The following is a 27,541-nucleotide window of genomic DNA, read 5'->3' as shown; positions in this document are numbered from 1 at the left end:
CGATGTCAGGCATGGCGCACCCTGCGGGCACAACCATGACAGCAGTGACGACAAGAACAGTGAGCTACTCTTCCACACTGGCCAGGCCTCTGCTTCTCCCAGCATGCCCACACTGTCTCCTCTCCAATCCTAACAAGGAGATTTTAATGCTTCTTTCCTCCCTTCCTGCCTCTCCCTTCAAACCCCAGGAAGCCAGGGGTGTGGCTGTGGGGGTTGGGAGGGCAAGAAGGGGAAATGTTATCCTTCCTATTTTACAAGTAAATTGCAGCCCAGAAAGGTCAAGTGAGCGACCTGGGGTCACACAGCCCTGCATGCCGAGACTAAATCCCAGGCTGCAGCCCTGGTTGGAGGCGCTGCATCCTGCTCCCTGTGCCAGGGTGAGGGACCCTGGGTCTGTGAGAAGCAAGCAGAGCACCGTGTCCTCAGGTCCTGGATTTTGCAATGTTGCCCCGATTCCTGTGGTGTGAACAGCTCCTGGCCACCAGCACCACCCCCAGTCTGAAGCACACCTCCCGCCAGGTTGGGCAGCCTCCCTGGCCGTGTGGGTCCGCCCTGAGCATCTGCGAGTTCTCCTGGCCTGACGCCACGTTGCTATGGGCAGGACTGGAGCCCAGAGGCCGGCCCAGCCAGCGGAGGAAGCCGGCAGCAAGAGGCGGTGGTGATTTGTGGAGTCAGACGGTCTTGAGTTCCGTCCCAGCCTCCCCACTAAATTACCCTGGACAGCGACCTGTCCTCTTTGAGCGTCAATAGCGTCCACTGTGAGATGGAGATCATGGCATCCTTCCCACAGGGCGGCTGCGAGGATTAAATCAAAGGACTTCTGAGAAGCTGTCAGCCCGGGGCCTGGGCCGGAACCCCACGCTTCCCTCCCTGCTCCCCGTAGGCTGGAGGGGCTGTGCTGCCACCACGGCAGGCGGGTGGGGTCGTGGGGGAGCGAGCATTGGGGGTGTCAGGCCCACGGTCCTCTGGGAGTGACACCTGAGAAGGTGTCGTCTTCTGTGTTGGTACATGTGATGGGAGACCGGGTCCTGGGTGGGGTGGGCGTGGCACACGGCCTGAAACCCTCCCTTCACCGCCTGTAGTCACAGCGCCGGGGCAGGAGACAGACTGGAGGGGCAGGAGGGGGTGGGCTTGACCCGCCCCAGGAAGGGATCCAGGGGCACTCAGCCGGGCTTCTAAGACACGATCACCGGGAAGCAAGCTGACGGTGACTAGGCCCCCAGGTTAAGCCTGCTGGCTGTCCGCCCCTGACGACTCATTTTGTCCCCTCCGCCCTGTGACGTGGTTTTGCTGTCCCACTCAACAAGCTAGGAAACTGAGGCACAGAGAGTGTCACTAACCCGCCCTAGTTCACACCAGCTGGCAGGTGTCAGAGCTAGGCATGGGCCCGTGGTTTTCTTACCCAGCCCCGCGAACCCAAAAGAACTTTGGGGGCGGGAGCTTCACCCCACTCTCCTGGACAACTGTTGGTGATGGTGTTTTTGCTTTTGAATTTCCTTCTTCAGTTAGTTTCTTTTTGTTGTTGTTCAAACTTAGGCTTTAAAGGGGGCAGGTAGGATGACATAACCCCGAGGCCATCAGATGGAACAGGGGTCAGAGAAAGATCCCCAAGAGGGCAATGAAGGCCAAGTACCATCCATCCCCCGGAGCGGCAAAGTGTGGGGGCCGGGGCATGTGTCCGAGAGACTCAAGGCCTCATTCAAGTTGCGGAGCCATCACTCTCTGCCTCCGTTTCCTTTCCCTGAAATAGTGATGATGTAGAAGCTACCAGAGCTGCAAGGATGACATGTCCCCCTGGGCTGGAGGCCTCCACAGGGCCTGACACATGGTAGGCACTTGTCACCGACCAGCAGGATTGCTCATTCTCCCGCAAGAGTTTTTCTTTGTACACAGCTTTTGTTTTAACAAAGAACAGCGAAGAAAATATATGGACACAATCGAACGGAAAAGGCCATTGACATGGGAACCCAATGCAGCCAGAAGGAGAGACAGCCCCCGGGTGCTGGTCCAGGGAGGCTCCAGGGGTGTGGAGTGGGGTCCTGGGGGACAGTCTGGTGGGGATGGCTGGGGTCTCGGGGAAAGTGAGGGTGGGGCAAGCTCATAAGCAGAGAGAACGGGGCCTCAAGAACCTGGTGACGGTGCCAGTAGAGGAACAGCCAAAAGCTGAGCTGGAGGCGGGGAGTTAGGTGGGGAGTGTCCTAGGGAGGCCAGCGCAGTGTCTGCTGGGCGCTCAGGTCTCTGTAAATGACGTCACCCTGACAACAGCCCAGGAGGTATCGGCGTTTAGCAGATGAAGGCACCGAGGTCAGAGACATGCCTAGTAACTGGGCAGGGATTCCAGGTCTCGGCCTGGCCGGTTCCAAAATGCCCAGGCCATCCTCTGGCTGGGACATGGACAGCCCAGCTTCAAGGAGCCTGAAACCAACCAGCCCTGCCTTAGCATCATCTGTCATCTCAAGAGCTCACTGGGGTCACTGCCCCCCCCCGCACCCCCCCTACACCTCCCCACCCCCACCCCTGCAGCTCTGGGTAGATCACCCAGATGAAAGAGCAGGATCCCACCCAGCTGGACCTCTGGGCTCTGGAAGCTTCCACCACAAGCTACAGGCCCAGAGAGGAGGCCCTCTGAGCGGGGAGGCCAGCAGGAGCCTCCTGGCCTCTGCACTGCAGTCAGGGCTCCAGGAAGAGGGATCCTGGCAGAGCCTGGAGAACAGAACTCCAGGGGCTTGGGGCTGGGCGGGGGCTCCCAAGGGCACCCTGGACCCTCCCAGGTCCCCCTTCTGAGCAGAGGGCAGGCTGCGTCCCCACACGCATCCTTCCAAGAGCATAGGGTATCCCCTCTGGCCCACCCCGGGGTGCTGTGAGCTGCACTCCCCATCTCAGACCCCTCACTCCAGCTGGCTTTGCAAGGTCTGAGAGGGTCCTTCCCTAGGGTCGCTGCAGGTCCCCCAGCCGTCCCTGCCCTGGCCCTGGGGGAGGGGCTGGAGGCTCCTTGCGGTGAGGGCCAACGCAGCAGCAAGTTCGTGCCACACTGCGGTCAGCCCCGCACCTGCTGCGTTGCTGGGAGCCAAGCTGCGGTTGGGTAAGAGCGCGGTGGAGAGGCAGGGCTGGAGGCGGCCAAAGAGGGGTCCTCAGATCCAGGCCGGCAGCATGGCAGCATCGGAACGATCGCAACCCCTGTCCGGGGGCCGGATGCCTCCCCGGCCGGCCAGCCTGGGGTAGCGGTCGCGGCTCCCCGGTGCCCCCCCTGCCTGCTTCAGGGTTGGCAGGAAGCCCTCCTGACCCAGCCTCAACTGCTCCCCTGCTCCCCGCCCGCGGCACCCCGCTGAGCCCTCCACCAGCTGCTGGTTGGTGGGCCGGCCCTGCCAACGAAGGGGGCGCTTTCCTGTGGGGCGGGGGCCGCGGCCGGGGGCTCAGCCCGGCGGCCAGCGCGGCGGCGGCGGCGGGCGCGCGCCCGGCGGTTCCAGCCCCCGCCGGCCCCTTTAATTCGAGTTCGCGGCCGGGCCAGGTGCGGCGCTGCGTGGCGCGGTGCGGCTGCGGGCGGCGGCCGGGGCTCCGTACGCGCCGCCCGCGGGACTGCAGAGCCGGCTCCCGGCTGGCCGCCCGCACCCGCACCGCCGCCGCCGCCGCGCCCCGGGAACATGGAGGCTCCGGGAGCCCGTCCGGAAGGGTAACGCGGGGTCGGGGCGCCGGGCTGCGCGTGCTGCCCCCCGGCCGGGGCTGCGGGCACCCGGCGCCACCTGCAGCGCGGGTCGGGCTGAGTCCCGGGCGGGAAAGCCGGGCGAGGGGCTGGCGCCCCGCGGAGGGAGGACGCCGGGTGGGCTCGGGACCCCGGGCGGTGCGTGGCGCGGGCGGAGGCTGAGCGGGGAGCCGGCGGGGGATGCGAGTGCAGCTGCCGCATAGCCGCGTCTGCTCAATGGCCCCGGTGGCGGGACCGGATCCCGGGACGCCGGCTGCGGGCGCCTCCGGCTGGGGATCCGCACGGCTCTGCGGCCGGGAAGGGCTTTTCCGCTTCCCCGCGGCCGGGAGGAGGCTGGGGTCCGGGGAGGCCGCCCGCTCCCCGTCCCCCTTTCAGGCTCCGGAGTTTTCGGGTGGGGAGGGCGCCTCGGCGGTCCCCCGGCTGCGCTGCACAGGCCGGGGAGCCCCCCGGGCCGGGCAGGAGGGAGTTAAGGCGGCCGCGGCCGGCCGGTGGGTCTAGGCCGCCGGCGCGGAGACGAGCGCGGAGCGCGCGCGGTGGAATCCCGGCCGGGCCCGGGGCGCAGGGGAGGGGGCCCAGGCCCAGACCCCTCCCGCTCCGGGGCCGGCGGGATGGGCCAGCGGGGAGTCCAGCTCAGAAGCCGGCCTCCTCCAGGCTCCCCTCTCGCTGCTGCCCAGCCGCCGGGCAGCCCGGCTGGCCCCCTGCCGCCCCTGCCCAGGAGGAGGGAGGGATTTTTCTCGGGGGGAGAAATCGGTGGTCCGGCGCCTGCCCGGCTCCAATGCCAAGCGCCGGGAGGGAGGCCTGCGGCCGAGGGATACCCGAGGGCGAATCAGTCCTGGGCCCAAGCCAGGCAGCTTCGTGGAGCCCAGCTTTCTGCGGGAGGAGTCCCCTGGCCGAGCTCTGCAGGAGTGTGTGTTGGGGGGACCCCGCGGGGGTCGGAGCGCTTGGTAGGCTGCAGTGTGGGAAGCTCTCCCCTTTCCAGAGGCTGGTCCTGACCTGGGGTGGGAGGGCTCGGCCCAGAGTCCCTCCTGGTGGCTGCTGAGGACCAGCAGGGGACCCGTCTCAGCCCTGGGAGGCCCCTGGAGGAGACAGACCCAGCCAAGCCTGCAGGCTTGTTCCCGGGGAGAAAATGCTTCCAGCGGATGAAAGCCTGCCCAGAGGAGGCTGGGAGGCTGAGGGAGAGTCTCAGGTGTGACCCCAGAACGGGAAGGGCGTGTGGAAGGAAGGCTGCCAGGGCCCCGAGGCTTGGCACCAGCTGCCCCACAGCCCTGGCCCCACCTGGCTGCTGTGTCCCACCTCCTGAGACTCCGGCTTCTGCTGACCTTTGCATCTCGCCTCCTTCCTTCCACAGGCTCCGGCCACACGCGCAGCTGTCCTGGCCTCCCGCGTGCCCCTGACCAGGCACCCGCCGCCCCTGCGGCCCAGCCCAGACCTGGAGCTCACCTCCAGGACCTGGCGCCTGCCCTCCTGCCCGTGATGACTCACCATTATTTCTAGCTGAAGCGCAAACCGTGATGGGGAGTCAGGCTGCCCGTGTGTGTAGCTAGGATTCCCTCGCCAGCTGATCAGCTCTGCAAGGGAGAGAGCTTCCCGTCCTGCCTCCCAGGTAAGCCAGTCTCTCATTTCCTAACAGCCACGCGTGGAGTCGCTGCGTGGGGATGGTGAGGGGGACCCAGGTCTAAGGTCTGCCACTGCCAGTACCTCCCAGGGCGCAGGCATCTGCAAGACCTTAGCTCAGCGCCTGCGGGAGGGCTCTCTTCCAGCCTCCAGTCCGGGGTTATGCTCCTGCATGCGGTGCAAAGGGGTCCGCCACCTTCCCTCAGTGCAGGGCATTCCAGGTCCCCCTCCCCCGCCCCCCATGATCCCCAGCCAGGCTCCGAGGTGAAATCAAATTGTGCTTTTCGGTGGTGGTGGTCATGCTTCTGATGGGACAAATAGACTAGCAACCCAGCCGACGCTGAGTGGCCTCACGTCCTAACTGCCTCTGTCTTTCAGCCAAGCTGCGTCCCTGGCTCTGAGAGAGCCCCCCGGGCTCTCCTGCAGGCGCGCAGGCCCATGTGCCCGCGTCTCCTGGGACCGTCGGCAGCACCCTGAGCTCCCTGCCACCAGGCAGCTGGAAGGCGTAGCGTGAGGCGCTTCTCTCAGTCCCAACTATGACAGTAGCCACCGGAGACCCGGCGGACGAGGCTGCCGCCCTCCCTGGGCACCCGCAGGACACCTATGACCCGGAGGCCGACCACGAGTGCTGCGAGCGGGTGGTGATCAACATCTCGGGGCTGCGGTTCGAGACCCAGCTGAAGACCTTAGCCCAGTTCCCAGAGACCCTCTTGGGGGACCCCAAGAAGCGGATGAGGTACTTTGACCCCCTCCGCAACGAGTACTTCTTCGATCGGAACCGCCCCAGCTTCGACGCCATCCTCTACTATTATCAGTCGGGGGGCCGGCTGAGGCGCCCCGTGAACGTGCCCTTAGATATCTTCTCGGAAGAGATTCGGTTCTACGAGCTGGGGGAAGAGGCGATGGAGATGTTTCGGGAAGACGAAGGCTACATCAAAGAGGAAGAGCGGCCTCTGCCCGAGAATGAGTTTCAGAGGCAGGTGTGGCTCCTCTTCGAATACCCGGAGAGCTCGGGGCCTGCCCGGATTATAGCGATCGTGTCCGTCATGGTGATCTTGATCTCCATCGTCAGCTTCTGCCTGGAGACGCTGCCCATCTTCCGGGACGAGAACGAAGACCTGCACGGCGGGGGCGTGGCCTTCCACACCTACGCCAACAGCACCGTCGGGTACCAGCAGTCGACCTCCTTCACCGACCCGTTCTTCATCGTGGAGACCCTCTGCATCATCTGGTTCTCCTTCGAGTTCCTGGTGAGGTTCTTCGCCTGTCCCAGCAAAGCCGGCTTCTTCACCAACATCATGAACATCATCGACATCGTGGCCATCATCCCCTACTTCATCACCCTGGGGACGGAGCTGGCCGAGAAGCCAGAGGACGCCCAGCAGGGCCAGCAGGCCATGTCGCTGGCCATCCTCCGCGTCATCCGCTTGGTAAGAGTCTTTAGGATTTTCAAGCTGTCCAGACACTCCAAGGGGCTCCAGATCCTAGGGCAGACCCTCAAGGCCAGCATGAGAGAGCTGGGCCTCCTGATATTCTTCCTCTTCATCGGGGTCATCCTTTTCTCTAGTGCTGTCTATTTCGCGGAGGCCGATGAGCGAGACTCCCAGTTCCCCAGCATCCCGGATGCCTTCTGGTGGGCAGTCGTCTCCATGACAACTGTAGGCTACGGAGACATGGTCCCGACTACCATCGGGGGCAAGATCGTGGGTTCCCTATGTGCAATTGCAGGTGTGTTAACCATTGCCTTACCGGTCCCCGTCATAGTGTCCAATTTCAACTACTTCTACCACCGGGAGACAGAGGGAGAGGAGCAGGCCCAGTACCTGCAAGTGACGAGCTGTCCAAAGATCCCGTCCTCCCCTGACCTAAAGAAAAGTAGAAGTGCCTCTACCATTAGTAAGTCTGATTACATGGAGATCCAGGAGGGGGTGAACAACAGCAACGAGGACTTTAGAGAGGAAAACTTGAAAACGGCCAACTGCACTTTGGCCAATACAAACTATGTGAATATCACCAAAATGCTCACCGATGTCTGATGGCAACCTATTAGCATCCCCACAGCTCCACGGAACGGAGTGCAGGCGTTGCATAACAGCCTGCATTGTAGTCAGTCTGTTCCACAGTGTGTCATCCGGTTCTGCATGGGAAGCAATAGTCGTGCAAGTGACTTTTGATCTTTTGATTTTTGACTTAGAACACAGAATAGCTGTCCATGGCTTTCACGCGAATCTTCATCGCCGGCTTAGGGGTTTCCACAGATGGGAGTCACCTATGGAGCCAGGAGGTTGAGGCCACCTCGTAGCACATACATAACCTGAGACCCACCTTTGCTTCCTGGGTAAATGCACACAGTATCCAGGAGATGAACCCGCCCCCCCCCCCGCGCCCCCCACTCCCCGCCCCTCCCATCTGAGCCCACCTGCACAGAGAACCACAGTGGCTTGGCTTGAAAGTGCTGGGAATGACGCGAGAGGTCGTTTCCATTTTGCATTGAAAAGAACACACGGTCCTGTGTGTTGGAATCCCTTTCTTTGTCACAGGCTGGGGTCTGCGAGTCGCAGCTGCCAAGTAGATGCTCGGGAGGCTTGCGTTTCATAACGGAAAATGCTGCATTTGGGTTTTTTTTCTCTGCAGTGTCGATGAGAGGGAAGCCCGGGGGAGGGACAGTTAGTGTGACCGGTAGCAAGTTGCCAAGTCCCTCGTTTGCTCCCTTAGGCCTATGGAGAGAAGCTAACACACCCGGGGACCTCTCCACTTCAGATGTCACCATTTTTTCAGGCTTCGGGGTCACAAAAGCGCGTCCCATCTCTTGGTTGCCCGGGAGTTTGCAGACGTCTGCTCTCCCAGTGCTGAGGCCCAGCTACCCTGACACTGCAGTGGAATCTCCAGCAATGCTATAGAGCTGCATGGGTGTTCGTTGCATGAATCTCAATATTTCAAACACAGGAGATAACCTATTTTCTTAGCCTGCACAGTATTCATATTTAGAGTATTAATAACCTAGGAATGGCATTGAACTAGGGTGTTTCACCCCGTCTCCCCCATCGGAAGATAAAAGCCCTCAATCAGGAGAAAAAAATAGACTGACTGTTCAGAATGGGGACCCAAACTTTTGGCCCTCCAGCCCACCCCATCCCTGTTCTTCCAGATGGGGGCACAGACCTCTGCAAAGCCAGGAGAGCGAGCGGGGAAGGCAGTGTCTAAACACCTCAGCAGTTGAGCCATGGGCAGGACTGTACAGCCGTCCAGGGCATCTGGCCCCGAGGAAGGCGAGCTATGGATCCAGTGTATATAAATATATCCTGAGTCTCTTTCACCAGTTCCTCTACTGGCTAGCTCTAGAAACAATTGCATTTGGACCTTGTATAAGCTTATGCAATATTTTTGACACAGGGCAATTTATGCATGTGTTTTGACTATGTGCACTATAGTGTATGTATGTATATGTACACATATACATACGTGTGTGTGTGCGTGTGTCGGTACGCACACACACTCACACATATATTCACTCCCTGGAGTTCAGGTTCAGGAGCAAATCCACTGCTTGGTGGGTTGGTTGATCTCACTGGTAACCCCACAGGGCCTGGGTTTGCTGCCATTGCCTCAGGCGCTCCAGTCTCCGTGGAGTCGTAGACGTTAGAGTTGTCTTTCTGCCCTCCATGTGCTGCAGCTTCAGTCCCCACGGCTGAGGCTTGTCTTACCGAGTGCACAGGGGCCCCGCGGCCCTCGCGGCTCCAGCTGTCCTGGGCCACCCCGCCCCAGGCCTCCCCTCCACCGTCCTTCATGGTCGCCACCTCCATTCTCATCGCTCTCCACCCCGTGCCGTCATTGCCATTGGCTCTGCATCGGTCCCTTCCATGAACCTTTCCCTTGAGGGCCAGCGTGGATCGCCTGCTTTGAAGCCAAGGGTGCCAGCGAGGAGGGCTTCTGGGGACTCAGTTCCAAGGGTCTGGGCTTAGGGAGCCCCCTCCATGGGGAACTTCTAAAGCCTGGGGACCAACGGGTGAAGTCCCTAGACGAGCCACAGGCATCATTGTGATGGACTGGCTCGGACTCTCCCTATTAAATTGGCAACCAGAGCTGCTTCCACAAACCACAGGGCGGGAGAGGGTCCCACCCCCAGAGAGGTTGAGAGGCAGGGTTAGGCTGGCCCTGGAGCGGGGGGAGGTGGGGAGGCTTTGCCTCACAGCCTGGGCCTCTTTACCTTTCAACATAATAGCTTACATGTCCCAAACACAGTGAGGTGTGCGGTCGGGCTGCCCCGTCGTAGGCCCAGCCCCAGCCTCACTGTCGGCTGTTTAGCACCTGCAGTTACCTTGGGGGTGGGGCACCAGCTCAGGGTGCTAGGCCCAGGGTGCTCACTACTTCCTGGTCACCCACGTCCCCAGGTGTCTGCGGGGCATCCCAGGCCCAGCTCAGAGTCTCTGTGCTTCTCTCCCCCTCCTCGCGGGAGAAGGTGCTGAATTTCCGAGACATGAGGAAGGGGGACCCCTCCCATCCCTAAGGCCTAGGTCAAGGGTATTTTATCCCCATGTCCTTGACCTAGGACTACAAAACCTTCACACACACAGGCACACATGCGTGCACACCCACCACAAAGGAGGCACACCGTTGCCACATACACAAAACATGCAACACACATGCAAAATACACAGAGACCAAATGAAGATAGATACGTGGTTATCCCCATATCCAAAATACGCATCCAGCACACACAGAGAATGGACTTACCAATACAGAAGCTATCCAAAGACCTACATGCACCGTGTACAAGACATGACCTGCACCCAGGTGCAAAATACACAAAAACGACACGAACACAAGGAGTGCACGTACAAAATGCAGAAAGGCTAATTTGCTGTTGTTTCTGCGCCCCACATACACAAACTCGGTGCAAACACACGATGCATTGACTCTTACAAGGCGCACAAAATGCAGCACACGCAACCAAGGACACACCACGTACATGAAATGCATACATATACTCAGACCCATTGCTCCGCCCCCAGAGCTATAAATTAACTCAGTAAAAAACAGAAGAGGAGATTTAATCACCTTTCCCTGGCCTGTGCCCATACCCCTCAGCATCCTTCAAGAAATCTCTTCGTCTGGTCTCTCCTCTCCTTCCCCCCCGCCCCAGATTTCACAGAGGTAACCCCCAACGTGTAAAGCAGAAAGATGGGCCCCCATGGTCAGATCTGTGATTAAGGCTGGGGATCTCATGGGGTTTCTACCTATTCACCTTCCACCAGAAACCTAGCTTCAGAGTGTGGAAGCACCTGGGACAGCTTGTGGTCTATGAACACACCTCCTTGCCCCTCCCTTTCCTTCAAAGCCAGTCCACACAGAGAACCCAGTAGCCCCGGCCCCCCGGCCCCCAATCCCGGGATCTCTGGACTCAGACCCACTTCTGATGGTTTAAGGAATGTGTGTCCTGGGCCCAGAACCAGAGTGGAGGTGCCCCAACATGCTCTCCGTCGACAGACTCTATTGCCCCTCCAACCCCAGTGGCTTTGGGGGGCCTGGTCGGCACGTCGGGACTTCATACAGATTTCTCTCTTAAAATGAGCCCCTTCGTGCTTGTGGGTCCCCTCGGAGGGCGTTCAACCCCGGCTTCTCCTGCCCCCATGGGGCTCCGCCTGGATGCCCTGCCCCCTCCCACTGCTGCCCCGGGAGGAACCGCACACCCGTCCAGCCTAAGGAAACCATGATGAGAGCTGAGCCGAATGCTGCACAAGCGAAGGGCAGCACTGCGTTACAGGGCCTGGTTTTGATCCTGTGTTCCCAGGCCCGGGAGGTGCTTGGGAAGATGGCCCGCTTGTGGACTGCCCACAGAGGTAGTCCTTCCCGTCGGGAGGGCCAGCTAGGAGCTGGGTGTGTTTAGGCAGAGTCTTCTCCTTGAATGGAAGTTGGGGGGTGAAGCCAGGCGTCTGACCAGGCCTCCGGGTCTGTAGTGTGTCCCACCTGCTCTCCCAGGGACCGTCACAGCTCCCGGTCTCCGCAAGAGGAGCGTGGCAGCAGGGACCCATGGATGGGCCCAGAGTTGCACATTTAGTGCAGAATGCTGGCCTTTCCAGGGTGTCCCAGCCAAGTAGCCATTTCCCTGTAGCTTCAGCAGGGGCCTCTGCCGGGTCAGCCTTTCAGGAAAGTTGGAGTTTTCCGGAGGCTGGAGGCAACGAGGTTCCGGGCGGGGCGGCAGCCTGGGGGGGTGGGGGTGGGCCGAGCTGGTCACATTTCAGAGGAAGCTCTTCAGGAGCCGATGTTAACGAAGGACGGAGTTCAGGCTCCGTGCCCCGGGAGCTTCTGTGGTGTTGGACCCCCGCTCTTCCTGTCTGCCACCTCCCTGTCCCTCCCAGCTGGGCTTTGAGGACGAGTAGGTGTGTCACCGGGACGTTAGCCTTCTAACGGGGCCCCGGGGGAGTGTGTCCAGACTCCCTTGCCCGATGTGGACAGGGCTCCCCTCAATTGGCCTGAGCCCCCAGCCTGGGTGCTTGTGCGGCTGCCCCGTGGGGCGCACAGTAGGGCTTCCTTGCCCTGTCCGCTCTTTCTGGGCCTCCACTCCATGGCAGTGAGGTTGTTGGCCCACGACCTCCTGGTCAGCGTATGTATGAGGGCCGGCCCACGTGGAGAAGGGCAGTGCCCTCGGCACAGGCTCGGGCTGGGGGTTCGGTGCTGCCCACGCTAGTGGAGAAGAGGGGCGGGAGCCGGCTTTCTCCGAAGGAGGCCACGGGACAGTTAGCAAGTTGCACGCCAGGCGGCACCATCCGCCCAGGTCCGGCAGGAAGAGCGCAGTGCTTTGAAGTGTTAACCCAGCAGACAGTGGGCACCCGTGCCCCGGGTCTGGCTCTTTGGGGGACATTGCCATGAGCCTCCACCAGGTGATGGCCACCTGGTCCGAGAGGGCAGGTCCCCGTGGGCTGTAATGTCCAGGGTGCCCCTTGGCAACACCACGGAGGGCCCCCCAGCCTTGGCACAGTGTCCATGGCCAGGTGTGAACCCCCGACCCTGAACTTATTAAGATCGTGAGCCATTTGAGCCGACTGGCCGGCCACTGGGTGCAGGGAGGTGTCCCAGTGGCCACTGGGACCATCATCTCTATCCTCAGACTTGGCCCTTGGTGAGACCAGCCCATCGAAGCAGCAGGCGGGGCAGGTGCAGGTGTCGGATCCCTGACGAGCTGGGCTGGTCTCTTCCTGAAGCAACTTGAGTTCACGTGGCCCCTTCTTTCTGCTTCCTTCCCACCAAAGCTCAGCTCCATCTCTCATAGTTCATGTTTGAATCTTTTTAAAGAGGAAAAGTGCAATAAAATAAACAGTGACTGTTTTCTTTAGCAATAGCTATTTCAAAATCTTGTTCTCAGGACTGAAGCAGTCGTCCCTGGGTTCTCAGACAATGCCCGTGGTGCAAGTCCCGTCTCCATCGTTCCCTCTCCTCCCCACGGGTTCAAGTTCACGTGCCCCTGTCCCGGAATGTAAACCTCCTTCTGGAATGTAAACATATATGCAGGGGTGCGGTGCGCACGCACGGCAGGCCCAGGAGAAGGCATCCTCCGTCACCTGTCTCCTTTCCCTTTGCACCTCTGGGTCCCTCTCCCCCCCCCCTTTGCCTCCCCTTTCTGTCTGCTCTCCCACGGCGTTCGCACCACCTCTGGGCATGGAACCCCTGAGTTTGGGTGACCTTGGGCAGCCCTTCTCGCTGACTTTCAGGCAGTCTGGCAGGGCGTAACGAAAGCCTGCAGCAAGCGCTCCCCAGTAGGTAAGAGTAAGGCGTCCTGAGCCATTAGATCATTTCCATGCACTAAAAGCCATCACTCGACCCGTTCGTTTCCTCCCCTCCTCTCCCCTCCCCTCCCCTCCCGGGGGACGTGGATGCAGGGGGAATGTGGTCTGGAGGTTAGGGCACCTGGGACTGGTGGCCCCGGCAGATCTGGGGACTTGCCCTCCGGCTGTCCTTCACAATAAGCTGCCTCGTTTCACCCAAGGGACTCCCGAGAGCTACGGAGGGGAGCGAGCTGTCGTGCACAGAGGCCTCGGGGATGGACGTTTGGGTGGTTAGGACGTGACGCTCATGACATAAAGACCCGGCCCCCACTACGTGTGCAGTTGCACAAATATTTGCACACATAACTGGGGGCTTCAGAAGAGGCCCCTTTCCTGAAAAAAAAAAAATACAAAAACCTGTGAGACTGATATTCAGCGGGACAATCAGGGAAGGGTGCCCCCCCCGCCCCCCCCGCCCCAGTCCTCTCCCATCTACCCTGCTCCATACACGTGTGCACAGCGACACCTCAGTGAACCGACGGCGACATCCTCAGGGAAGGCCCGCCCTGCTTTGCTTTGCAATTCCGGGGCTGGGGAAGCAGGTGTTGGTCCAACCTTTGTTACTGAGAAGAAGAAAAAGAAAAACAGACATTTCCTAAGTAGGTGAGTGGAAACGTTCCCGCCTTAGTGAGTCAAGTGCTCAAAGACGATGGGAGACCTTGCGTCGCTCAGGGTCAACAGCGTCAACCTCAGAGCTCCCCGTGCAGAGCGTGGACGGAGAAGACCAAAGAGATAGGCCCCCGGGCGCTGGCTGCCGCGTCCCCGGAGCCGGCCGTCCGGGCGGAGCGTGGCTCCTCGGATGGCGCCCTTGCCCGCATTTGCCTCTTTCGACGGAAAGTTTAGTCAGGAAACAGGATCCTCGATAGCGGAGGTTTGGGTTCATGGTCCTGAGTTACCGGGGTTTTCCGTATATACATATGACTGTGTGTATATATGTATAGTATATGTACATATGTATGCCCTTGTTTAAAAACTAGGGAGTTATACAGGAACCGGTCCCCTGAGCCTCACTGAATAAATTCGGCACCCCAAGAAATCGACCGAATTCACTTGAATTTTTCAAATGACCTTCCTTTGCATTCTGACCTCTTCTCCAGTTCAGCGTATCCTTTCGTGTGGAGAGAACTCTCCAGAGACGGTTCTTTCATAGCAAAAGATCAGGCTCCCTTCCCTTCCCTTCCCTCCCGGTGGCGCCTGACTCAGGGACCCGGGGGAGTCTGACCTCGGGGCCAGGTGCTTCGTCTTTTGTGCTGCCCGCTCTGGTTGGCTGTCACCTCGCGGCTGAGGACCAGGAAAGTGAGTCCAAACTTGGTAGTTCCGGGGCAGGGGGAGCCCCAAGACCTGGCCCTGGACGGATCCGTCTTAGCTTCCTCTTTGTTGTTTGGCCGTGGTGCCCTAGGCTCGCATTTCGTGCGATCTGAAAGCAAAGTTCTTCTAACAGAGGTGTCTGACAGCGGTGACAAGAACACACCTGCCCTGTGGTTGATGGCGGCCAGCCCAGGCTGTGGGTGTGGGCAGCAGAGCAGCTCTAGTTCAGTTGCCTCTTTGGAGAAACGGCCGGATCCGCGCTGAACCAGGATCTCATCCGGCTTCTCCCCTGGCAGCGTCTTAGGCCCAGGGAGTCCGTTCCACCCTCCCCTCCTGCGCTTCGCTGTGTGCGCTCTCCCTGGACAGGCCTGGGAGATCCCTTGCTGGTATCTGGGGCGATCGAGGTGATGCTGGGGAGCCTGCCTCCCAACATTCCCAGCACCGGCCATGCTGGCCTCGCCGGTCAGATGGAGAAGCCCATGAACCAGGCTGGGCGTGACCAGCTGGTAAACGGGCTGTCGGGGCAGCCGGTCTGCGGGGCCACTTCTCACACTGCGTGAGCCTCGGCGTGGAGACAGATGTAACTTTCTGTGTTTCTCTCTGCTCCTAACATAGTCAGAATGTTCCAGATGCGTTGGCATCATTCCACTGGCAATGCACGGGGCAGGTGTGATCGCATAACAGCATGGCCAGCTGCTGCCACAGACGGATGATGGAGGTGGCTCCGGCTAGGCCCTCTGGTAGTGACCCAGAGGACTCGGTCCTGTGTCCCCTCTCCATCCTCCCGAGAGGCCTCCCAGCCCTGCTTCACGAAAACCATCCCCTAGACACCAGCTGGACCCACACTCGGGGCTGCTAGAGGAAGCCAGGGCAGGAGCTGGGAGGACGCACGTTTGGGGCTCGCTTTGCCACCAAACAGTTGCCTTGTCGGCTGCTGAATGACAGCCTGTTAGCTGGTGAAGTGCAGGGTCAGGCCGATGACCGTTGACCTGCCTGTCGGGGAGGGCTGGGCCGGCGCCTCGGCAGCGGGGAGGAGAGCAGGAAGCTCGCTGGCTTTGGCGAGGGTGCGCGCCAGCTCCGGAGGGTCTGAGCACGCTCCGCGCTTGCCCCAGTTCTGCCTTCACGTGGGCTCCGGCGACCCAGTTTTCTCCGGTTGTCGTGCTTGGACGATTCCCGCATTTGAAGGGCCCCGGGAAGCTGGGAAGCCCCATGATCGAGCTGCAGCCCGCGGAGCACACAGCGCCCCAGACAAATTAGCCTCGGCCTGGGCTCTGCGTCCTGCACCCCTCCCTCCACCAAGGGCAATCTTGGAACAGAGGAGGATTCTCTAGCTTCCAGGGACCCAGCTGCAAGGCTCAGGGGTGCAGGGGCCGTCTCCTTTCCCAGCCCCGCGTGCTGATGTGCTTCTATAGGCTGTCTCTGGGGTTTCATACAGCACACACACACACACACAGCGTGGAAATGGCTGCTCTCGCAGGCTCATGCGGCCCAGCCTCTGGTTCGGGTTTGCACTAGCTTCCTTCCGCTGAGCATGGCTCCGTAGCTGCCCTCCCTCCCGTGCCGTCTCGAATGCTCGCTGAAAACCCAAAGAGGAGAGAGGCAGACAAATAAACCTCCCTGGGATCGATAGGAGAAGGAACTCCAGAGCTGATGCTAAAGCTTCGTAAGGATGATGCCAAAAGGGAACCGGGGTCTCCATGGTGATAAGAGGCTGGGGACCAATGGGAGCGCAAGGCGGCGGAGCAGGACTTCTGGGGAAGACTCATGGGTGTTGGGAGTCATTTAACTGTTTGTTTGCTTCACGATAATTTAGACACCAGCTGCCCCTGCATTGCACAGGATGTATAGGTCTTACCATTCTCGCTGACATATTCCGGAAGCTTTCAGCCCCACCAACACTGCCCCGCCCAGGATTTCTGCAGCTGAGAGTTCCTGTGTCAGTAGGGTCTGATATCTGTACATAGGTTATACATATATGTGTACATACGTGCCTCAATGAACATTGCCTGTCCACCTGACCATGGGTGTACATAGTCTTCATAGAGCGCCACAGTCTTTTGTAAATATCCACACGAGTAAATAAGTGTATAAATATATATTACTGAGGATTTATTTTAACATCATTCTGTGTGAAATAAAAAAAATAATAATAAAATAAAAATTTTGACAGACAGTGAGCGTTTCCACCTTCTTGCTTGCCCGATCGGAGGACTGTCCCGACGTCATGCGTGTGTGACTTCCTCACTGTCCGTCTCCCCGGGGGTCTGCAGCGGTGAGGGCCCTGGAGACCAGGGCAGGACCGGGCGGCTCTCCTGGCAGCTCAGGAGCCTGCGCCCGGGGCACACGAGCAAGCAGAGTTTGTGGACGCGAGGGTGGGCAGGGGGTGAGATCCCCGCCCCCGTCAGTGTATCGGTGCCTCTGGTGTTTTCTGGGGAGCTGGGGGATGCGTGGGAAGGGAGACCCAGATTGAAGACCAGAGGCAGTCAGACCCCTGGGACTCACCAACTCCCACTGCACCCACCTTTGCAGGCCGCATCCTCAAACCACCCCTACCCTGCCCCCCTCCTGCAGGTGCCCAGGGGTCTGGAGCAACCATGCTCTCAACTCTCACGGGAGAAGCCCATCACCCTTTGCCTCCCCAGGAGGAGGGGCCTGGGCCTCCAGCCACAAGGTGATGCAGTGGCACCTCCTTGGAGAAGATTCCCTCTCTCTCTCTCTCTCTCTCTCTCTCTCTCTCTCTCTCTCTCACACACACACACACACACACACACACACACACACACGCTGCTGAGGCATATCCGTCTGATTTCCTCCGAGGGCTCATCTAGTTCAAAGCTGGACTCCCCAGCATTCAGACAGCTCCAAAGTGGCCATGGGGTGGCCTATGACAGGTCCTTGCCCTCGGCCACCAGCTAGCGCACCCCACCCCATGTCCCTCATTAACGAGCTGCGGGTTCGCCCCTGCCCTGGGGCCATGCTCTGCCCCGAGGAGACCGCCCAGTGACCAGGTTGCACGTGGGCCTCCGTCCAGCGTGGAGGGGAAGCATGGAGCGCCCAGAAGAGCTCCGGACTCCAGCAGAGCAGCCCCAAGCCGGCTCCTTCCCCCAGAGAGGTGAGAAACTGAGTCAGGCCCGCGGGGCCGGGGCCCTCCTGCTGGTTCCTCCGGCCGGACACGGAGCTGCTGCCCCCACGGAGCTGAGGGGTGGGTGCTGGGAGAGGTTGGTGCCAGGCAAATACCTGAAGGGGGAAAGGAAAGGGCTGAGATGTGGGGAAGCGACCGCATCAAGGTCCCCATTCCTTTCCTCGCTATGGGGGGCGGGGCGTTCAGCTAGTTGAAGTGTAGACCACCCGTGCCACTCAGGCACACGGCTGGGCACCTGCCCTGCGTACTCCCCCCACAGAGGCTGGGCCCTGGGCTCCGCCCCGCCGGTGTCTCCCGAGGAAGAGAGGTGCGTGATGGGGCGCGAAGGGGCCCGTTGGTGAGCAGGAGGCGGGAGCTGGATTGGAGCAACTGAGAAGCAAAGTCGACCCCAGAGAATCCCAGCTGCCGCGCATCAGCTCCGTGACCCTGGGCCCCAGGTGTCTCGTCTCCAGAAAAGGCACCGGGATGCCTCCCTCGCCCTGTGGAGACTGAACGAGCACCGGGCGCACAGGGGAGCCCCATCAAAGCAGCGCCTGCGTCCACTCCCCGGGGTCCCCGCTCTTAAGGCCCAAGTGGACAAGGAGTCTCCGAAGTCCGAGGTGTGGGAGGTGAAGGGCTTTCAGCCTGTCTGTCTAGGGGTTCCTGACCTGGGCCCAGAGGTACAGAGGTGACCTCAGAGGGTCTGGAAAACTCCTGAACTTACACGACATGTGAGGTGTGGGTGTTTTTCCATGGAGGGTGTTGTCCTCGGCCCCACACATTAAAACTATTGGTCCCACTTAAACCCCCTCAAGTTCTCTCTAATGTCCTGGGAGAAAAAGTGATTGTCCCAGAGTCACTGTCCTTTAAAAAAAAAAATACTGATTCAAAAAATACTTCTGGGCTCGCTGTTCTCGGGACACACCTTCCCATGAACCTGTCCCAGCAGCAGCTGGGCCTGGTCAACACCCAAGTAGGGAAAGCACAGATCTGGGTGTGAACTGCGTGCTATTTAAATGATATGCAAATGAGCGAGTCTGTGTCTCCTTGACCCCAGCCCCTGGGGCATTTCTGAAAGTGACTGTCAGCTCTGAGGGTCCTCTCCCTTTTGTTCCCCTAGGCCACCCCCTCTCCCCCGCCCCTCAGGTCTGTCAGCAAAACCGCCATAACTCCATGGCGTGTCAAGGAAGGACACAGGCTCTGTAGCCCCTCCCCACCCAGTCCAGCCTAAATGCTGGCCCAGGTGCCATGCTTTCTGGCTTGCAGTAAAGTCAGGATACAGCACTACCTGGTTTCCTGAGCTGAGGAAGATCTACCTCTTCACATCTGCCCTGATGGAAGGTTTGCATGTTCGCCACTGATCCCTGGAGAGCCACCAGCCGCCATGTGAGTAAAACCACACCTGTTCTGTCCTGTGGCTCTTGGGGCCTAGTCTCTACAGCAGCGGTTCTCAACCTTCTGGCCCTTTCAATACAGTTCCTCATGTGGTGACCCAACCAGAAAATTATTTTCGTTGCTATTTCATCACTGTCATGTTGCTACTGTTATGAATCGTCATGTAAATATCTGATATGCAGGATGGTCTTGGGCGACCCCTGTGAAAGGGTCATTTGACCGCCAAAGGGGTCGCGACCCACAGGTTGAGAACCGCTGCTCTATAGCTTAAACCAGGCGTCTTTAAGGGTCTTGTTGATCTTTGAGTTCCCAGCATCTAGCACAGTGCCCGGCACCATGAGCAGCTGCGGAGTAAGTGAACAGCCACATCGCAGAGCCACAATGGTGGCCAAGATGTGGGACAGCAAAGACAGGGCTGTGTTCTGGAACCCCCTGACCCTGTACCTCTCTCTGGCCCCACCAGAGGTGTCTCTCCATCCTCTGAAGTTAGAGTGGCCTTTAGGTACCGATGGGCCGAGTCACCTGAGTCAGATGTCAAGGTGCCACACAGTGAATGGCCTGTGTCCACCACACATCCCCGTCGGTCCCAGAGAAGTTGCCTCCCAAGCCTGCCCAACCCACACCAGCCCTGGGGCCAAACCCTTCCCATACACCAAGGGCCTAGAGCAGGCGTGGGCAAACTACGGCCCACGGGCCATATCCGGCCCGTTTGAAATGAATAAAACTATTGAAAAAAAAGACCGTACCCTTTTATGTAATGATGTTTACTTTGAATTTATATTAGTTCACACAAACACTCCATCCATGCTTTTGTTCCGGCCCTCCGGTCCAGTTTAAGAACCCATTGTGGCCCTCAAGTAAAAAAGTTTGCCCACCCCTGGCCTAGAGCTCTGAGGGCTTCTGCAGGCTCCCAGGTGTGAGGGCGGGAGGATCTCGGTGCCTTAGAAAAAGGCGGGCCTTGGGGTCGTCCTGGGTCCACTGTACAGTGGACTGTACCATCCATGTGACCCTAACAAGGAAGGTGACACCTCTGTTTCTCTGCCTCAACTTGAGATGAAAATGCCTACCTCACAGGGTTGTCATGACATTTTTTTAAAAAGCTATGTATTTATATATTTTATATTTTAATATATTGAATATGCTGATTTATATGAAATACATTATATACTCTATATAATGTGTATGTATTGAATTATTGTATTTCACATGTATTATATTGTATATATACTATATATTATATTTACATATTTTCTGTATATATATATGTGTATACAATATATAGCATATGTAATATATATATTGTCAAAGGCTTCCTTTGGGCCAGCTGCTCCATGAGGTGCCAGACATGCATCATATTGTCTAGTTTTCACAGCCGTCCTGTGACGTAGGTGTTCCTATCTATTTTACAGATTAGGAAACCATAACTCAGAGAGGCTGTGTAACTAGCCCAAGGCCACACAGCTCATAACTGGCAGAGCCTTGGTGAAGCCAAAGCCCGTATCTTAGCAAGAATGATCACTGATACGTGTTAGTCCTTCTCCCCTCCTGTGGTTGAGGGCTCCTAGGCCCGTCTGACAGGAAGACGAACAAGAAAACCTCATGTGCCTTAAGGAGCCTTGATGCTATCAAAGCAGTCCCTCCCACTCCGCCTGGGTGCGCCAGGACGGACCCCCGCCTGCTCTCTCAGCCCTGGCCTACTGAGCCCTGGACGTGGCGTCAGGGACTTGTGGTTGGTGGGGAAGGCACCAGCCCCGGGAAGAACCATCTCAGCCCTGTTTCAGCCCTCAGTCATCTGCGTGTCCAAGGCAGCAGGTGCCAGGGCCATCCCTCAGGCCTTGGCCCGCCCAGTCCTTGTGCGGCTGGGCTTGACCTCCGACAACACGGTCCTCCTGCACCCACCGCTGCTCTACCCACCCACACACGGTGCCTCCGATGGTGGCTGTGGCTGCGTGGAGGGGCTCTCCTCCTCCTCCCTCAAAGGGTGAAGTTGGGACAGAACCACCTGGGGATGGGTGGACACGTGTGCACACAAATGGCACATGCACATGCACACCATTGGACAGCTTCTCACCAAGTCCCGGGACCTGCCTCCATTCCGCCTGAGCCTAACCTCAGGCCTTGACCCTGGAAAGCTATGGAATCAAGAAAAAGACGGATTCCTCAGGCAAAGTGGGCTTTCAGTAAATATGCTGAGTGCACCAACGGGTCAGATGCAACCGCAATGCAAGGAACGTGACCCCGTGAGTCACTGTGCTGGGCACTGTGCCTGCCTTCCCTCGTTTAATCCTTGCAACCGTTTTGTAGGATCATGGTCATCTCAACTTTCAGACGAGGAAATGGAAGCTCAAAGAGGCGTCGTAATTGCCGGGCCTCTCACAGCTAACGAGAGGGGCAGACAGGATTCAGGTCCAAGGCCGCTGGAGCCCTCAAAGCCAAGTCTAATGTGTGACACCTCAGCCTCGGTGGCCAGCTCCGGCCGGAGCCTTACAATGACGCTGCAGTAAACATCACCAAGACTCCAGCTCTGTCCCCGAGTCCTTGGCTCCCAGGGAGCCTCCAGGGAAATAGAGGAATGAGGCTCCTGGGGAGAGTCCGGAAGCTGGGAATTACAGGTGCACTGGATGGAGTGCGAACACCCTCTGGTGTTTTTGTCAATGGGATTCACAAGGCTGCGGGGTGTGGATGAGCAATCACGCTATTAAAAGCTCCTGGAGAAGCTCTGGTCCCTTGGGCCTCCGGTCCTCCAAGGGAAAAAGGGAGGAAGCCTGGGGCTTCTGCACCCCTCCCCTGCCTCCCTGGTTGATGTGCCTTTCAGAGGCCGGGGACTGGGGGAAGGGGCAGCCATGAGGATGAATGCATCTTGCAAGTCTCCGGCACAAGGCCTGGTACACAGCAGGTGCTCACTAAGTACTACCTTCAGCTCTGGCCGGAACCCAGCACCTGCTTTCTGTCCAGGTGACTGAGCTCGTGGATCCCAACTTCCTCATCTATGAAGCGGGTGCTGCCGCCCACCGTGCAGAGTTGTTGTGGGGACAAGGCCCTGATCGCAGGCCATCGGTCTTCACCAAATGCTGCCGAGGGCGGGCGCCCCACGCTGCCAGTCATTCATTCGGCGAACATCTGCGGAGCAGCCGTGTGAGCCCGGCCCTGTGCGTGGCTCTGCAGGCTCTGGGCATCAGAAGCGAAGATGCCGAGACTCCCACCTGGTAAGACGCCTCCTCCCTCAGGAGAGACGGTAGGGGGCACATGAACCCCGAAGCAGCAATTGCACGTGGATGGGCTCTCGGTAAGTGAGTGCAGAGTAAAGGCATGATTCCCGGGATGGACAATAACAAATGCTTAGATGGCACCTACTCCGTGCCAGGCCCTGGCCTAGGCCCTTACATGTTAGCTAATTTAGTCCTTGCTGGCTACCCTATGGGGTGGACACTCATCATCCCCTTGGCAGCAGAGGAGCTGGAATCTGGGACCTGGAGGCACAGGTGGAGCACACAGGATTGGGCCTGATTCACGGTGTGAAGAAAACCAAGCGGCCAGGATGACTCCACGCCTTCGGCCCGAGCATCCTGTGGTAGAGCAGCCTGCACCGGGAGGCCAGCGTCCACCTACCAAGGGGTTCACCCGCCTTAGGAGTCTCGCCCCGTTGCCCCCCGCAGCCCTCACTGTGGATACCTGAGCCTCCTAAGGGGGCGTTTCTCAGCCACCGACGGAATGAAGATAGCCCTTCTCATTCGGGATCCCACATGTCCCCCCCTCCCTGGCCAGAAGCCTCCTGCCTTCTCAGAAGCAAACCCTGGCCAGTTGTGGGAGCCAAGGGCTGTTGTGGGAGCCGGGCAGGGTCAGAGCCCAGATGTCCAGCCAGGCCTGGCCCCGATTTCATTCCAAGATCAATCCGGCAGCTTCCCTGCCAGCGGGAGCGCTCCTGGGGGCAGCTTGGCCAGCCCCTGGGGCACAGCTCCCGGGCTTGTCAGAGGGAGTTAGCCTCACACACCACCCCTGGGTCCCGTCCAGCAGGCTCGCCGGCCCTGCCACTGGCCACTGGAGTCCGAGGAGAGTCTGGGCCAGACTAGTTCTAGGCCAGAGGAGTTGGTGCAGAGCCTGCTGTGGCTTGAACAGCTGGGGTTCCTGGGAAAGAAGAAGGACCATCAGAAATGGACTTGAACCCCGGCGAGCTGACCAGGCCTGGGGAGCCCCAAGTGCTATGAGAAACTCCAGCAGACAGCCCCTCCCAGACCAGGAAACACAAGGAGATGCCAAAGCAGGCTGGAGTCCGACAGACCTAGGTTCAAATTCAGTTCCAAGCTGTGTGACTCTGGGCAGGTTACTTAACCTCTCTGAAACCGCGCCATGGCCCTGTGAAAGGTCGGTGTGAGAGTTCCCTGGCACGCAGCGGGGCCTGAGGCTGCCAGTTTGCCTCCGTCCCTTCCAGTTGTCCAGAGGCAGGTACACACCCGAGTCCAGTGTTCCTCAGGGTGGGTGACGTAGGATACTGACGTCACCCAGCCATTCCCCCCATTGAGCACAGCTGTGGAGAGCTGGCTCACAAGATGCAAGGCCTGCCGGCACCTGCAGAGCAGCTCCAGGACCAGCCCACAGCCAGCCGTCTTCTCTCTGGGCCCCAGGAGTCCCCACTGAGGCTCCTGCCGGCTGGCGGAGGGCGGGGACAGCTGGGCCAAGCTTGGCGGCCTCCCCTTTCTCCCCGTCATGTGGGCCTCACAGTGATAGCGAGGTGGCTATTGTTAGTCCCGGCGGAAGAGGAAACTGGGCCCAGGGACAAAGAAACCTGCCGAGGTCGTGCAGCTGGTTGGACGGGCAACTGGACTGACGCAGAGCTGTTCGGAGCATTTTTATATCCCGTGTGTCACAGGCATCCTGGGGGGCAGGTGGGGACCCGCCAAGACCCTGGGTGTTCCCTGACCTGCCACTGTCACTGAGAAGCAGGTAGCAGAGCCAGGACTGGGTCCGGGACCCCATTTCCTGGCCTGGTCCCTGCATCTGCCCTACACTTGGTGGTCTCTGGGCTCAGCCACAGAGGGACTCGATGGTGCAGCCCCGGGCCCAGGACAGGAAGTACAGTGACAGTAAAAACAGGTAAATTTTACGGGCCAGGCACCGCGGTGGGCGCTTTGCATACGGTACAGTTTCCCATCCCCAGGGCCACCCTCTCACGGGAGCACCATTCCTCCCTTTCACAGATGGGGAGACGGGGGCTCAGAAAGAGGAAGTGACTTGGTCAGGGTGGCACCTGAACAAGTGCTGAGACAGGGGCCCGGGGCCTCCCCGTCTGCGCTGGGTTAGGGCGGCACCAGCTCGGGGGGAAGGTCTCTCCTAAACAGCCCCTCCAAGCCGGGCCCCTGGAGGTCTCGGGGTCTGCTCTGTTCCCTTCTGAGCACGTATCACAACCCACAGTTCATTTCTTCATTCCCCTGTTCACGCGCTGACTCCATGAGCACGTCTGTCCTGTTTACAATTCTGCCTCCATTCAGAGTCCCTGGAATGGGGCCAGCGCACAGTAGGTGCTTGGGGCACAGGCTGACGGCGGGAATGAATGAAGGCTCTGCATGGGCCACAGAGCAGGGCCCAGGTGCGGTGGTGACCCTGCTGAGCTGGGCGTGTGGAGGGGAGACCCCGCTGGCCCGGGGTGGGAGGGGGCGCGGGGATTCTGGAGTCAGCCAGACCCGGGTTCTAACCTCAGCGCTGCCTCCCGTGCGACTCGGGCAAGCTGTAGACCTTGGCTTTCTCCCGGGTTCCCGGGGAACAGGAAGACTCCCTCTGAGGACTGCCGTGAGGATTCAATGAGATAGCGCAGGCCGAGAGCCCAGATGGATCCTGGCCCATCCAGGCTCCCATCCAGAGCGGCTGCCTCTCCCCTCCCTGCTAACGACTCCAGGCTGGGCAGGGCCCAGAGCCCCACTTGCCTTCGGAGGCGGCTGCTGCGGGCCGGCCTCGGCCGGTGCGGCTCCCACTTGCGTGCCGCAGCCCATTTCAAAGGATGTGACTGCCAGGCTGCCTCCTCAGCCAGGGAACAGCTATACTTAGTGCCATTTGCATGTATTTTAAGCTGACTTGTTCCAGGCAAAGAAGCCGATTCATGAATTTAATAACATTCATAGATTTCCAGAATGTCAGCACGGGGAGAGACGTCAGCCACCAGCCAGCCCGGCCCCTCGCTTGGCAGAGGGGGAGACCGAGGGCAGCAGGCAGTCTGTGGCCAAGGTTATGCAGCTGGGATGGGGCGGGGCTGGCGGCAGTCCCTCAGCTGCCAAGTCCCAGGGCAGGGCTCTTTTCGGGCCGTCTGCATCCCACTCCATCCCCTCCCGGCAGGCATCCAAGCAGGTATGAATTTGCAGCCTTCGGACCCTCAAATGCCTAGGACCCTCCCCCCTAGCAAGGGGGCAGTCTGGCCTCCCCAGGCAGCCTTGAAGGCAGGGGTGAGGGTGTGGGTGTGGTCTGGGGCAGCCTGGGGGTCTGCTGTGTGCGTAGGACAAGGCAGCCCAGTGGGCGCCCAGTCTCTGAATCCTGCCCTGCCAGGGCTCCGAGAGACCCGTAGGATGAAATCTCAGAGCATTCCCTTCCCCTTAACAACCCATTAAGATGATGCATCAGTTCACCCAGGGGTTTACCTAGAGCATATTTTTAACTCACGTCGACAGCTATTGCAACTGGCTGCCCAGTGAGCCCACTGCCTTCTGGTAACTGCACACGTCTTTGCTTTATGGGAATGCCGCTCCTCCCACCCCGGATTCCAGTGGGGCTGTCGATCAAAGGGCCCTCAGGCTTTGCCACGGGGCTGGGCATGTGACCCAGACCCAATCTAGTCGGTTGTCCAAGGGTGGTCATAGGACCCAACCAGTCCTTTTGAGGAAATGCTGTGCTTACAACAAAACAGCGTTGCTCTTTTTTCTGAAGCAAGCTGTGGAATGATGCAAACTGGGCACTGACAGCAGTTAGCTTTGCCCTAAGGAGGAGCAAGCCTGTCTGAGAAAGACACGTGGGAAAGAGAGCCTGAGAAAGACAGACCCCATTGTTAAAAATGCCTGGATCAAGCCGTGCCTGAAGCCCAGCTGAACCCCCTCGGGCACCGTGTCTATTTTCTCAAGCGAATTTGACGGGATTTCTTCCCTTGCCTCTGAAACCCTCCTGACTCAGTCACTAATCTGCATGTCTCTGAGGTAATAAGTCCCATGTGGTGACCCCCACCTTGTAAAGTTGTTCTTTGGGGGAAGGACCCTAAAATGACCTTCTGATGTTTTATGAGGGTCTTCCCCATCTAATTAAGTTATGTGCTGCCTGCCCTGAGCCAGCTGCTCTCATAGTAAGTCATTTACTTCCCCCCAACACTTTCTGAAAGGTTTTATTGTGATGATGATGATGATGATGATGAGCCCTATTCTAGAGATCAGGAAACCGAGGCTCACCGTGGTCCAGTCACTTCACCAGAGTCACATAAGAACTAAATGGTCTCAGATCTGTGACCCCAAAGGCTCTAACCAACGTCTCATTAATAAAAGGCTCACGTGATGGTGGTGATGACGGTGGTGGGGAAGGTGATCCCTGCCCTCATTACCGAGCACTGGCCAGGAGCCATACACTATACTGAGCACTTCCGAGGGGTCCATTACTCCTCCCAACACCCTGGGACTTTATCGCTGAGGAGACGGAGGCTCAGAGCACTTATGCAACCTGCCCGGCTAGTCGAGGGGAGCTGGGGTGAGCCCACCGCCCACGCTCCCCTCTCTCTCCAGTATCTGGATGATGAATGTCAAGTCTGAGTTCATACTCCTGAGACTCTTCCTGAATTCACTGATGTGACTCTCATGCCCTCTCAGCTTGCCTTTCTCTGGTCTAAGGAGAGACCCACTGCCCTAGGGGTGGCACCCATTCCCCCTGGAGTTCCCACCTGCCCCCACACCCCCAGGCCAGGCTCACACAGACACTGCCCACCTGGACCCTCACCCCCAGGCTCAGGAGCCCGAGGCCAGGTGCCACGTGCCTCCAGAACAAGGGCCTAAAAAGGGGGGTGGGACCCGCACCTGGTGTCACCTAGAGGTCGGCCGTGGATGGACTCCAGGTCCCTGTCTCTCTGGCCCTCACCTCTTGGGAGCCCTGCTTGGGGGTGCTGGGCCGTGGCTCCACTGCATTTGTTTACAGAGCGAGGTCAGCTCCCGCCTGGAACACTGGCAGGCTGCCCGCCTTCCAGGAATAGCTCAGTGACCTAGGCCAAAGAGTCACCATATTTGGCAGAGGAAGAAAACCTTTACCCAGGACGACAGAACGGTCCAGAAGCACCGTCCTCTGCCAAGGCCACCTCTCCCGGACTCCAGGCCCTGCTCTCCCAGCAGGGACACCCCTGCCCCACCACCCCCAGGACCCCTAGATGGCCCTCGTGGTGCTGCTGTGCCCCGCCCGGGATGCCAAGGGGAGGTGGAGGTGCCCATCTGGCAGGCAGGAGCTTGTGTTTTGGTCATCTCGTCGCCAGACGGCCTCCCAGGCTGGGGCCGACCTAAAAATGACAAAGTCGGCTCGGAAGGAAGCATCTAGGACAGCAGGACAGATGGCTCCGTCAGGGCCACGCCAGTG

General features: G+C 59.2%; 1 protein-coding gene across 1 annotated transcript; it reads left to right on the top strand.

Annotated features, from left to right (window-relative positions):
* Positions 1-5,850: 5,850 nt before the first annotated feature.
* KCNA2 (potassium voltage-gated channel subfamily A member 2) lies at positions 5,851-16,618 on the top strand (the record flags this gene model as incomplete). The annotated part of the gene is made up of 1 exon (XM_081112180.1): positions 5,851-16,618. One exon carries the CDS (start codon positions 5,851-5,853, stop codon positions 7,348-7,350), a length of 1,500 nt encoding a protein of 499 aa, XP_080968306.1. The 3' UTR covers positions 7,351-16,618.
* Positions 16,619-27,541: the final 10,923 nt, after the last annotated feature.

The sequence above is a fragment of the Myotis nattereri genome, assembly GCF_964212035.1.
Source record: "Myotis nattereri genome assembly, chromosome: 18".
NCBI lineage: Eukaryota > Metazoa > Chordata > Mammalia > Chiroptera > Vespertilionidae > Myotis > Myotis nattereri.
Note: the sequence above shows the minus strand (reverse complement) of the source record. Positions and strands in the feature narration are given on the sequence as shown.